We start from the raw sequence: 12330 nt of genomic DNA, 5'->3' as shown, positions 1-12330 counted from the left end.
GAAAAACATTATGCCCCTAAAATTCTATAGGTGCTCTCTGACCTCCAAAAACCTGCGGAGATCCGTCGTGACCAGGAAAGGGCGGCTGAATTTCAGGGTGACCATGCCAAGAACCAATGAAAACACACTCGTATCACTGTCCCTGGGGGAAATCCCTTACAAGCTTTTTCCAACTTCTTTCAGTGAAGCTGCCCGCCCTCTCCCTTTCCTTTGCAGCAGTATAAACTCTGGGGCCGAAATTCAGGGTCTCAAAGAGACCCATTAATGCCCGTTTGCGGTGGCATTACTAAAAATCGAATGGCTGCTGTTTTCGGGTCAACAGGCCGCCCCAATCAAAATTCAGGTTGGGTGATTTTCAACCTGGACCCCATCCTGCCCAAGTAGATGCACCATCCAATTAAAATAAAATAGTTACCTATCCATTTTCAGCTCGATACGCTGAACCGCCACTGCGCGGTCCCCCCGGCAGCTTTTTCTGCCAGTGCATCCTCTGAAGACTGTGTATGGTCCAGCAGCGCAGTGGCCCTTAAAGGGGAGGGCCCACTGCCGCGGCCGCTATGGAAGAATTTTTGCCGGCTGACTTGCCGATCGGCCAGAAAAATACTGCTCCCGCCAAAGGGCAGCCTGCCACCCCTTCGTGGGTACCAGGCCGCTGGCCCTCCCTGGTAGCCCAGTGGCCAAAGTTTAAAAAGTGATCGAATCTCTTCCCTGTAATTGAGCGGAGCGAGTGTGGTGATGCACACATGCAGTGATGTCACCACGTTGATTGACAGCGGCGGACGGCCCAAACGACCTATTTTCAGCCAGTCGGCCTGATTTTGAGTCTAAGGCCCACCCTATTATAGTCCATTTTCTGTAGGACTTTAAAATGAATTCAAAGTCCTGAAAATGGATCTACTCACCGCACCAAGAGTTCCCGCGGTGAGTACCAGTGAAAAAATCATTGGTGCGCCAGCTTTCTGGTGCACCTGAATTTTGGCCCGAGTCACCATGAGAAATGCTGCGGGGAATTTGCCATATATAAATAAATGGGACGGACTATTTGTACTGCACTTCTATTTGACAGACAGCCGTCTGTCAAGCCCCGCCCCATGCCCGTACTGCACTTTTTAAACCGACAAGCGACAATCCCCGCCCCCTGTGAAGCTCCACCCCACTCTTGGCCGAATCATTCGATGCACGTGGTGCCGAGCAGCAACATCTGAGGCTCCGATTCTCTACCCCGCCCCGTCCGGCATGAGGGTCTGAGTGCGGCCGGTGTGAAGGACCGGTGTGAGGGGGCCAAGTGCGGCCGGTGTGAAGGACCGGTGTGAGGGGCCGAGTGCGGCCGGTGTGAGGGGGCCAGGTGCGGCCAGTGTGAGGGGCTGAGTGCGGCGGTCCTGGGCCCAAAAGCTAGAGAGAGAGGCTGGGGGGAGAGTGAGAGAGACTGGGGGAAAAGTGAGAGGCTGGGGTGGGGAGAGAGCGGCTTTGGAGAGAGAGAGACACGGGTGTTGGGGGGGAAATCGGAGGGGAGAAAGGGAACTTGGGGAAGAGAATCACGTTCTTCCAACCCCCTACAATGGACATCATTGGAGTGGATGATATGCAGAAGTCACGACTGTCGTTATTCACTTCATATCCAATAAACCTGTTAATCCGTACACAATGCTTGCACCATCAATGGTGCGGCAGGGGAGATGCACTTGCACTGGGGTAAGGCACTTTGGCTGGGTGAGGGATGTACTTGGACTGGAGTACAGGAATTTGGCTGGCCCTTGCTGTCTTCTGGTGAGCTCTGTCCTCTGTCACTTCAGGAAGTCAAAGTGAATCAAGTTACAATTTGCAAAGTCAATGAAACCTTGGGATGGGCGGTTCCAGTGACACTTTCCTGTGAAACTTCAGGGTGTGGCTTATCCTCGAAGGGGACCAATCAGAAACAAAGGGTGGAGCATGCTGGCCATTTTGGCAGTACAAATAAACGCGTCCTAAATAAATACGTTGGCCCTCGTCTCAGCGGTTACATGAGGATTGCGCCCTCTGATGCTCCCCAGTGCTCAGCTGGAGTTTGTTGGGACAGCTGGGGGGAGCAGCTAATTGACATGGGACCAGCAAGTCCCACCATGGGTGCATTTCTGGTACCGTCGGAAAGTTCAGTGTCTGCCCACCATCGAGGTGCGGAGGGTTGTCAGGTTCCTCGCGCAATACTTTTCACTGCACTCTCTTGGCCTACCACGCAACCACACCACCACCACTTTAAAGCCCGCGTGCAATTTCTTACTGGGTGCTTCCCTTGTCTGGATCTTCCTCAGCCCAATCCCCCCTCCCCGCCAGTGGGGCCCACTTCCATCCATCGGTATGTCTCACCTCACTTGCAATGTTCGGTCATGTCTGAACTGCAAGACCAAAAACTCCCAATGTAGGGAATCCCCACTCTTGTTCCCCCCACCGATGTCATTCGCCTGCTACAGTGCAGGTTCCTCCTCCTACAAGCCCGGAAATCCTGGAAGTAGCAGGAGACTCTCGGAAATTCACAGGAACTTCAGGACACTTGTATTTGATGGGCATGTGTCATACTATAAATCCTTATCGGCTCCAGTTTTCCAGGAATCGATCAGAAAGCAATTGCTTCACCATAACAGTGCATATCTCTCAAAGTAGTTACTGTACCTGTATTTGCAAGTCCTTTAGTAACTGAGTGCACCCTTAACCTTCTCATACTTGAGCACCCACCTGCTCGTAACAGCGTAACCACGAGAAACAGTACGAGAGAGCTGCTGGAATATTTATACAAATTGGCCATTTAGTGTACCTGTTGCACTTGAAGTATTACACATGCTAAGTCTGTGTCACATTTGCATCTTTTTGGCTCAAATATCATATTTATAAAACAGCACTAAAACCATAGCTGAATAAGTAACATCTTAAAAGAGAAAAAAAGTAGAAAAAAGACGAGTTGCCCTCTAATTGATTTTAGAATGTGTTTAACAGCAATTATACCTCAGGATGTACATTGTTGACCTGAAAGGGACAGGCTGGAAAAATAAATTCCACCTTAACAGCAGAATTTATCGTTTAATGCTCCTTATAAATCATGGCACGTCTGTTAGTATATTTAATAACATTTTGTTCACTTTCAGTTCTTATATAATGGTTTGGGTACAAATTGTATCAATTTGAAATAAAAAAAATGCTGACCACAAATTGTTCTCAATAATTACAGTAATAATAAATATGCAAGCCATGTTAAAACTTGCATGTACATAATTACAAAGGAGATCACTGTGTATAAACTTATATAAATCAGTCAAACTTTACTTGAAATGATATGGGCATCATTAACTCTTTATTCGATCGTGAACTGAATAACTCATTTACTGCACTTAACAAAATGTACTGTTGGATCAAAGTCATCCCCAAACCAGCAAGGGTAACACCTGAGGTAACTTCTGTCTTGTGATGACCTGTGTAAAGTATTTGCTTCATGGGTTCTATGCTTAAGAATTCATAGCTATTAAGAGCTAACATTGCTATTAAGAACTCGTTGGTTTATTAGCAAAGGTTTAACAATCACACACACATTACCAGTTCAACTATTTTAGTTGTGCACTTTAAACAAATGCCCCCCAGGGGGCGGTCACACTCCAAAATAAATGTTTTTTCCAGTGCCCCCCTTTTTTTTAGGGCACTAAAAACAGAAATTATACAAGTGCCCTCTGGCTAAAAGGCAGGGGGGGGTGGGCGGGGGCGGGGGCATTAAAACCGGCAAAATAAACAAATTAAACTTTAGACAAAAAACATCAAATTAAAATTTGGTTGCCGGGGGTGATGATGCACTCCAGTCCCTCTGGCGTCCACCTCTCGTGGAAGACCATGAGCGTACCGGTGGACACTGCATGCTCCATCTCCAGTTACACCCTGACTCAAATGTAACCGCGGAAGAGAGACAAGCAGTCAGGCTGAACGAACCCCTCGACCACCCACAGCATGGATGTTGCGCCATGGTGTGTCCGGACGGCAGATGAGGATGGCAAAGTGGAGAGTGCAAGAGCAGCCCATGCAGGAATACCCACCAAGCAGAACTAAAAGGCACGGAAGGGATTTCCCAGAGGAGGCTCAAGTTGTGAGGTGCCGGCTCCCAAGGGAGGTTTCAAGGCTTGGCGCCAATGAGGAATTCTGTCCGGACAGGGGTCAGTTTCAACAGCTCTACAACTATTTTGTTGTAAACTAATAATCAAGTGCCCCCTGATTAAAGGGGGGGCTAACACTCCAAAGAACTTTTCAAGCGCCTCCTTGATTTATTTCGTGAGGGCACAAAAACACAAATTATACGTGCCCCCTGGCTAAAAGGGCGGGGGGAGGGGGGGGCAGGAGACACACATTAAAACCGACAAACATAGATAAATTAAACTTTACACGTGGTTCAAATTAAAATTTGGTTGCTGGGGATGATGATGCACTTCAGTCCCTCCGGCGCCCACCTCTCGTGGAAGGCTGCGAGCGTACCGGTGGACACCGTGTGCTCCATCTCCAGGGACACCCTGGCTCGGATGTAACCGCGGAAGAGAGTCAGGCAGTTGGGCCGAACGACCCCCTCGACCGCCCGCTGCCTGGACCGGGTGATGGCCCCCTTGGCCATGCCCAGGAGCAGTCCTACGAGGAGGCCTTCCGACCTGCCCGCTCCACTCTGCACAGGGTGCCCAAAGATCAGGAGTGTGGGACTGAAGTGCAACCAGAATTTGAGGAGCAGCCCTTTCAGATATTGGAAGAGGGGCAGCAGACGAGGATGGCAAAGTGGAAAGTGTGCAAGAACAGCCCGTACAGGAATCCCCTCCATGCAGAACTGAAAGGCACGGAGGGGATTTCCCAGAGGAGGCTCAAGTTGTGAGGTGTCGGCTCCTGAAGGAGGTTTCGGGGCTTGACGACGATTAGCAATTCCGTCCGGACGGAGATCAGTTTCAACAGCTCTACAAACCTGTGATCATAGTCGCAAGTGCATACATTACAACCTATATTGTTCTCTTCCCTCAGGTTTGTGTGGCGTCTTCAATGACGATGCAGAGGATGACTTCCTATCTGCACAGGGCATCGTGGAGAGTACACCCATTACTTTGGCTAATTCCTGGAAGATTGAGGACAGCTGCCCTGATACAACAATACCTTCTCCTTGTGTCAGTTCAGAAAATGGTAATCTTCTCTTCTAATACTAGTCTTTGCTAGTCAGCTAAGATGGAGAAAGGGAGACCCAGATACACTAGTTCCCAGCCCAGGCCACAAGTTTCCAACAGGTTGCAGGGCCAAAGGGAAGGAGTTCCCTTGCTGGGTATTTCTTCAGCCCCAGCCTTTGTAACATTGAGTGACCTGGACGCTGGGATGAACCTGACACAAAGGCCTGCTCAGTGGAGGATGACTAGCTTGCATGGGGGTTCATGCCTATAGGAACTTCTAGCTCCAATTGGGCACCATGGCAATAAAATTCCCTCCTCAGAGGCACATTGGAGAGAGATGTTCTGGCTTTGCTTTTCCTGACTCCTTCCTGTGGTAGGCTGCCAACAAACAGTTATAACGATGTCAGCACACACCATTTCTATTCCAATGAGGTGATCTCTCCCTGACTCTAGATACTGCGGAAGTCACAGTTGCCTGCTCCACAGGCGGTGGATCCATAGTTCTATTTATTTATTTATATCCAATTATTTATTCATTGCCTAAAAATGACTCTTGCCGATATTGGACTACAAATGCGTAACTTACTTCTTTGTCATGAGTTAATGTTTCATATACAATATTTGACAGAGGAACATGTCAGAGATTAATTCCACTAGTATTGCAAGCAACAAATTCTAGGCTGTGCATGGAAAAATTGGGAGAGCTTTTTAGAAATATCTTTAAATCAGGTATTTTGTTTTCTCACAATAAAGATAATATTTTTTAACTCTTATTTCAGAAAAATATGCAAAAGATTATTGCCACTACCTAAAAGATGCTACGGGTGCTTTTTCTGTGTGTCATTCTACAGTCGATTACATACTGTATTATGAAGTAAGTAATCAGTCTGAGTCAAAGTTTACAAATGGAAATATTTCATTTTCAACATAAAGTAAAAGTTATCGAATGATAATCATAATGTGCTTCCCCCATGGCTCGTTGAGTTTATCCATTGAGTAACTGAGCCATGTAGGACAGAAAGAGCCCAGGTTCAATGCACATTGTGTATGGAATTACCTGATCTCAGACAGGGTGTCACTGCAGGTGGAAGGTTAGCCAGGTCTCCTGCTCCTGGTTAATGTCTATTAATACTGTAAATGTGCATGTGGAAGGCCGAACCATGTTCAGTTGTGATTTGATAGTCTACCTCATTGTCAAGGCTCGTTCATGATTGGTAACTTCTAGAGAATGTTTGGCATCATCAAAAGAAGGGAGATGGGGAGAAATTTGGCAAGTAAGAAACAGTAATGGGATAGATTTTTGTCTCCACTGCCTTGGGTGGTAATCTGGCTGAGCAGATCATCTGCCCTTTGAATAGATCACGCCTGATTTTTATTTTATTGAAATCAATGAAAATGAAGACATCAGCTGAAGCCATCAACTTTGGTCTTCACCGTGAACTTTGCAACCTTGGCGCCGATTCCATCCCCCTCCCTGACCACTATCTGAAGCAGAACCATATTTCACAATCTGGGCATCCCATTCGATCCCAAGCTGAGCATCTCTCCCCATATCTTCTCTCCATATCACAAAGACTGGTTACTTCCCCCTCCGTAACATCATCTGTCTCTACTCATCTGTTGCTGAAACCTTCCTTAATACCTTTGTCATCTTTAGACTCGACTATTCCAATGCTCTCCTGGTCGGCCTCCCATCCTCCACCCTCCTTGAACCTCAGCCTATCTAAAACTCTACTGCGCGTAAACTGTCCTGCACACAGTCCCGCTCGCTCCTCATCTCCCTCCTTGCTGATCTACATTGGCTCCTGATCCTTCAGTGCTTTACGTAAAATTCTCAATTTCTTGCTTAACTCCTTTAAAGCCTCGCCCTTCCCTATCATTGAAGGTTGGCATGCAGGTACAGCAGGCGGTTCAGAAAGCAAATGGCATGTTGGCCTTCATAGCGAGGGGATTTGAGTACAGGGGCAGGGAGGTGTTACTACAGTTGTACAGGGCCTTGGTGAGGCCACACCTGGAGTATTGTGTACAGTTTTGGTCTCCTAACCTGAGGAAGGACATTCTTGCTATTGAGGGAGTGCAGCGAAGGTTCACCAGACTGATTCCCAGGATGGCGGCACTGACATATCAAGAAAGACTGGATCAACTGGGCTTGTATTCACTGGAGTTCAGAAGAATGAGAGGGGATCTCATAGAAACATTTAAAATTCTGACGGGTTTAGACAGGTTAGATGCAGGAAGAATGTTCCCAATGTTGGGGAAGTCCAGAACCAGGGGTCACAGTCTAAAGATAAGGGGTAAGCCATTTAGGACCGAGATGAGGAGAAACTTCTTCACCCAGAGAGTGGTGAATCTGTGGAATTCTCTACCACAGAAAGTTGTTGAGGCCAATTCACTAAATATATTCAAAAAGGAGTTAGATATAGTCCTTACTACTAGAGGGATCAAGGGGTATGGCGAGAAAGCAGGAATGGGGTACTGAAGTTGCATGTTCAGCCATGAACTCATTGAATGGCAGTGCAGGCATGAAGGGCCTGCACTGCCATCCTGCATCTATTTTCTATATTTCTATATTTCTATCATTGCTGTTTCTGTATCCTCTTGCAGCCCTACAATTCCCCTTCCCCGTTCTTCTGGCCCTGGGCTTGTGTTTCCCTTCACACCACCATTGGCGACTGTGCCTTAAGCTGCTTGGCACTGGAATGCCCTCCCTGTACCCCTTTGCCTCTCTACTTCGCTCTCCTCCTTTAAGGCACTCCTTAAAACCTATCTTTTCGACCAATCTTTCGGTCACCTCATCCTAAAATCTATTTCTTTGTTTTGTTGTCTATTTCTGTTTCATTACATCACTGTGAAATACTTTTGGCCATTTTTCTATGTGAACGGCACTATATAAATACAAGTTGTTGTTCACAGAATCATAGAAATTTAAGGCCCATCATGTCAGTCCTGGCCAAAAAAAAGCTATCTAGCCTAATCTCACTTTCCAGCTCTTGTTGGTGACAGCACTTCAAGTGCATATCCAAGTAATGTGTAATGAGAAGGGACTAATTAGCAATCTTGTTGTGCGAGGCCCCTTGGGGAAAAGTGACCATAATATGGTAGAATTCCTTATTAAGATGGAGAGTGACAAAGTTAATTTGGAAACTAGGGTCCCAAACTTAAGGAAAGGTAACTTCGAAGGTATGAGGCGTGAATTGGCTAGAATAGACTGGCAAATGATATTAAAGGGTTGACGGTGGATAAGCAATGGCAAACATTTAAAGATCACATGGATGAACTTCAGCAAATGTACATCCCTGTTTGGAGTTAAAATAAAACTGGGAAGGTGGCTCAACCATGGCTAACAAAGAAAATTAAGGATAGTGTTAAAGCCAAGGAAGAGGCATATAAATTGGCTAGAAAAAGCAACAAACCTGAGGACTGGGAGAAATTTAGAATTCAACAGAGGAGGACTAAGGGTTTAATTAAGAAGGGGAAAATAGAGTACGAGAGGAAGCTTGCAGGGAATGAAAAAACTGACTGTAAAAGCTTCTATAAATATGTGAAGAGAAAAAGATTAGTAAAGACAAATGTAAGTCCCTTGCAGTCGGATTCAGGTGAAATTATAATGGGGAACAAAGAAATGGCAGACCAATTGAACCAATACTTCGGTTCTGCCTTCACGAAGGAAGATACAAATAACCTTCCGCAGATACTAGGGTACAGTGGGTCTAGTGAGAAGGAGGAACTGAAGGATATCCTTATTAGGCGGGAAATTGCGTTGGAGAAATTGATGGGATTGAAGGCTGATAAATCCCCGGGGCCTGATAGTCTGCATCCCAGAGTGCTCAAGGAAGTGGCCCAAGAAATAGTGGATGCATTGGTGATCATTTTCCAACAGTCTATCGACTCTGGATCAGTTCCCATGGACTGGAGGGTAGCTAATGTAACACCACTTTTTAAAAAAAGAGGGAGAGAGAAAACGGGGAATTATAGACCGGTTAGCTTGACATCAGTAGTGGGGAAAATGTTGGAATCGATCACAAAGGACGAAATAGCAGCGCATTTGGAAAGTGGTGACAGGATTAGACCAAGTCAGCATGGATTTATGAAAGGGAAATCATGCTTGACAAATCTTCTGGAATTTTTTGAGGATGTAACTAGCAGTGTGCACAAGGCAGAACCAGTGGATGTGGTGTATTTTGACTTTCAAAAGGCTTTTGACAAGGTCCCACACAAGAGATTGTTGTGCAAAATCAAATCACATGGTATCGGGGGTAATATACTGACGTGGATAGGGAACTGGTTGGCAGACAGGAAGCAGAGAGTCAGGATAAACGGATCCTTTTCAGAATGGCAGGCAGTGACTAGTGGAGTGCCGCAGGGCTCAGTGCTGGGACCCCCGCTCTTTACAATATACATTAATGATTTGAATGAAGGAATAGAGTGTAATATCTCCAAGTTTGCAGATGACACTAAACTGGGTGGTGGTGTGAGCTGTGAGGAGGACGCTAAGAGGCTGCAGGGTGACTTGGACAGGTTAGGTGAGTGGGCAAATGCATGGCAGATGCAGTATAATGTGGATAAATGTGAGGTTATCCATTTTGGGGGCAAAAACACGAAGGTAGAATATTATCTGAATGGCGGCAGACTAGGAAAAGGGGAGGTGTAACGAGACCTAGGTGTCATGGTTCATCAGTCACTGAAAGTGGGCACGCAGGTACAGCAGGCGGTAAAGAAGGCAAATGGTATGTTGGCATTCATAGCTAGGGGATTTGAATATAGAAGCAGGGAGGTCTTACTGCAGTTGTACAGCACCTTAGTGAGGCTTCACCTGGAATATTGTGTTCAGTTTTGGTCACCTAGGCTGAGGAAGGACGTTCTTGGTATTGAGGGAGTGCAGCGAAGGTTCACCAGACTGATTCCAGGGATGGCTGGGCTGTCATATGAGGAGAGACTGGATCAACTGGGCCTTTATTCACTGGAGTTTAGAAGGATGAGAGGGGATCTCATAGAAACATATAAGATTCTGACGGGACTGGACAGGTTGGATGCGGGAAGAATATTCCCGATGTTGGGGAAGTCCAGAACCAGGGGACGTAGTCTTAGGATAAGGGGTAGGCCATTTAGGACTGAGATGAGGAGAAACTTCTTCACTCAGAGAGTTGTTAACCTGTGGAATTCCCTGCTGCAGAGAGTTGTTGATGCCAGTTCACTGGATATATTCAAGAGGGAGTTAGATATGGCTCTTACGGTTAAGGGGATCAAGGGGTATGGAGAGAAAGCAGGAAAGGGGTACTGAAGGAATGATCAGCCATGATCTTATTGAATGGCGGTGCAGGCCCGAAGGGCTGAATGGCCTACTCCTGCACCTATTTTTCTATGTTTCTAAGTACAGGTACTTTATAAATGCAATGAGAGTTTCTGCCTCAACCGCCCTTTCAGGCAGTGAGTTTCAAAATGCCACCACCCTCTGGATGAAAAAAGTTCTCCTGAAATCCCCTCTAATCCTTCTGCCAATTACTTTAAATCTATGCCCCTGTGAGCCCTGGCTCAGTAGTAGCACTCTTGCCTGAGTCAGATAGTTATGGGTTCAAGCACCACCCCATGACCTGAGCAGACAATTGAGGCTGATAATTCAGTGCAGTGTTGACAGGAAGCTGGGTTGTCAGATATGCCGTCTTTCAGGTGAGCCATTAAGCTGAGGCCCTGCCTACTGTTCAGATGGATTACCAAACCAGATTATTTGGCAATTTATCTCGCTGCTATTTGTGGGACCTGTGGAAATTAGCTGCTGCATTTCTCTTCAAAAATAATACATTTGGGACATCCTCGAATGTGCTATATGAATGCAAGCCTTGCTTTCTTTCAAATGGAATTAGTAACACTGGGGCTATTGGCTAGGTTGTACCATAAGATTTATTCAGGAAAAAAATTATGAAGAGTTGAATCATGGCAGGATAAGATTTTAAACATACTGAAACAAAATGTGAATAATCTTTGAACTTTGAAGGAGAAATTATTATAAAAAGCCAATTTATTAATTAATTAGGGCTTAATTTATTTTTATATTCTTATGCCTAGCTCTAATTTTGTAGATTGTATGAACATGTGTTAAACAATTATGTGCTGTGAACATAAATTAAAAATATTATAATTAAATATGACACTTCATTTTATCTTGTTAGAAATATTACAGATTGAACTATTAACTTCTTCATTTATTTAGATGTGTGTAGCTGCTACCTGTGGCTGTGAGAACATCGAGGACTGTCTGTGTGCAGGATTGGGAGCATATGTTCATGCGTGTGCGGCTAATGGTATCATCGTGAGAAATTGGAGAAGAGACATTTGCAGTACGTTGTAATGTTGCTTACCATTTAGAAAAATATCATCAGAATTAGCGGAGCTGATGTTCCTCAATCTCACTCTGCCGGTGACAAGCCCTCACGGTGCTGGTGGAGGATCTGGGATTAAGAAAGGGTCACCAAATTTAAATAAATCAGTCAGTGTACAGTCAGAATAGGTGCACCTTGGGCAGCCACTAAGAGGGGAGGGGGTGTGCAAGATGCAGCTCCTGCAGCCACTGAGGATAGAGGTTAGATCAAAATTTTAAAAGCTATAGAAATCAGCCCTCTTTGTAAGAGGAACAATTTTATTTCTGCTGCCTCGAGTCTTGCGGGTCGTTCCAGGCCAAGTCCCAGGGCTGGACATCCCTGTAGACCCCATTTGTACCCTTCCTCCTCATATTGAGCTGGACACTGGTTCATTTGCTACAACAACAACTTGTATTTATATAACATAGTAATGTGTCCCAAGGCGCTTCACAGGAGTATTATGGACAAAAAACTTGACACCAAGCCACATCAGGAGAAATTAGAGCAGATGACCAAAAGCTCGGTCAAAGTGGTAGGTTTTAAGGAGCGTCTTAAAGGAGGAAAGAGAGGTATAGAGGCCGAGAGGTTTAGGCAGGGAATTCCAGAGCTTAGGGCCTAGGCAACAGAAGGTACGACCACCAATGGTTAATTTCAATTATCCAAATCATTGGGAGCTCAGGAGATGGGAACTACTCGAATTCCAGTGAGTGACATCATCGTACCATCCCAACTTCCTTTTAAACATTCGGTCATTTATGGGACAGAAGGAACTACCATCTGGCTCCTCCCACACCGATCCCACTCTTCAGGGCATAGGTCTGGTACTTCCA

The 12330-nt window shown here is 45.8% G+C and overlaps 1 protein-coding gene across 1 annotated transcript in view; it reads left to right on the top strand.

The window, feature by feature from the left end:
- LOC139278097 (mucin-2-like) overlaps positions 1 to 12330 on the top strand; it is a 138402-nt gene that overhangs the window by 26626 nt on the left and 99446 nt on the right. Inside the window, exons 14-16 of the mRNA XM_070896755.1 lie at positions 5008 to 5163; positions 5924 to 6018; positions 11353 to 11479. Of these exons, the coding sequence (XP_070752856.1) occupies positions 5008 to 5163; positions 5924 to 6018; positions 11353 to 11479 (378 nt within the window). The remainder of the gene's footprint in view (positions 1 to 5007; positions 5164 to 5923; positions 6019 to 11352; positions 11480 to 12330) is intronic.

Source organism: Pristiophorus japonicus, chromosome 13, assembly GCF_044704955.1.
Source record: "Pristiophorus japonicus isolate sPriJap1 chromosome 13, sPriJap1.hap1, whole genome shotgun sequence".
Lineage (NCBI taxonomy): Eukaryota > Metazoa > Chordata > Chondrichthyes > Pristiophoridae > Pristiophorus > Pristiophorus japonicus.
The sequence above is the reverse complement of the archived record's forward strand: the minus strand, read 5'-3'. Positions and strand labels throughout refer to the sequence as shown.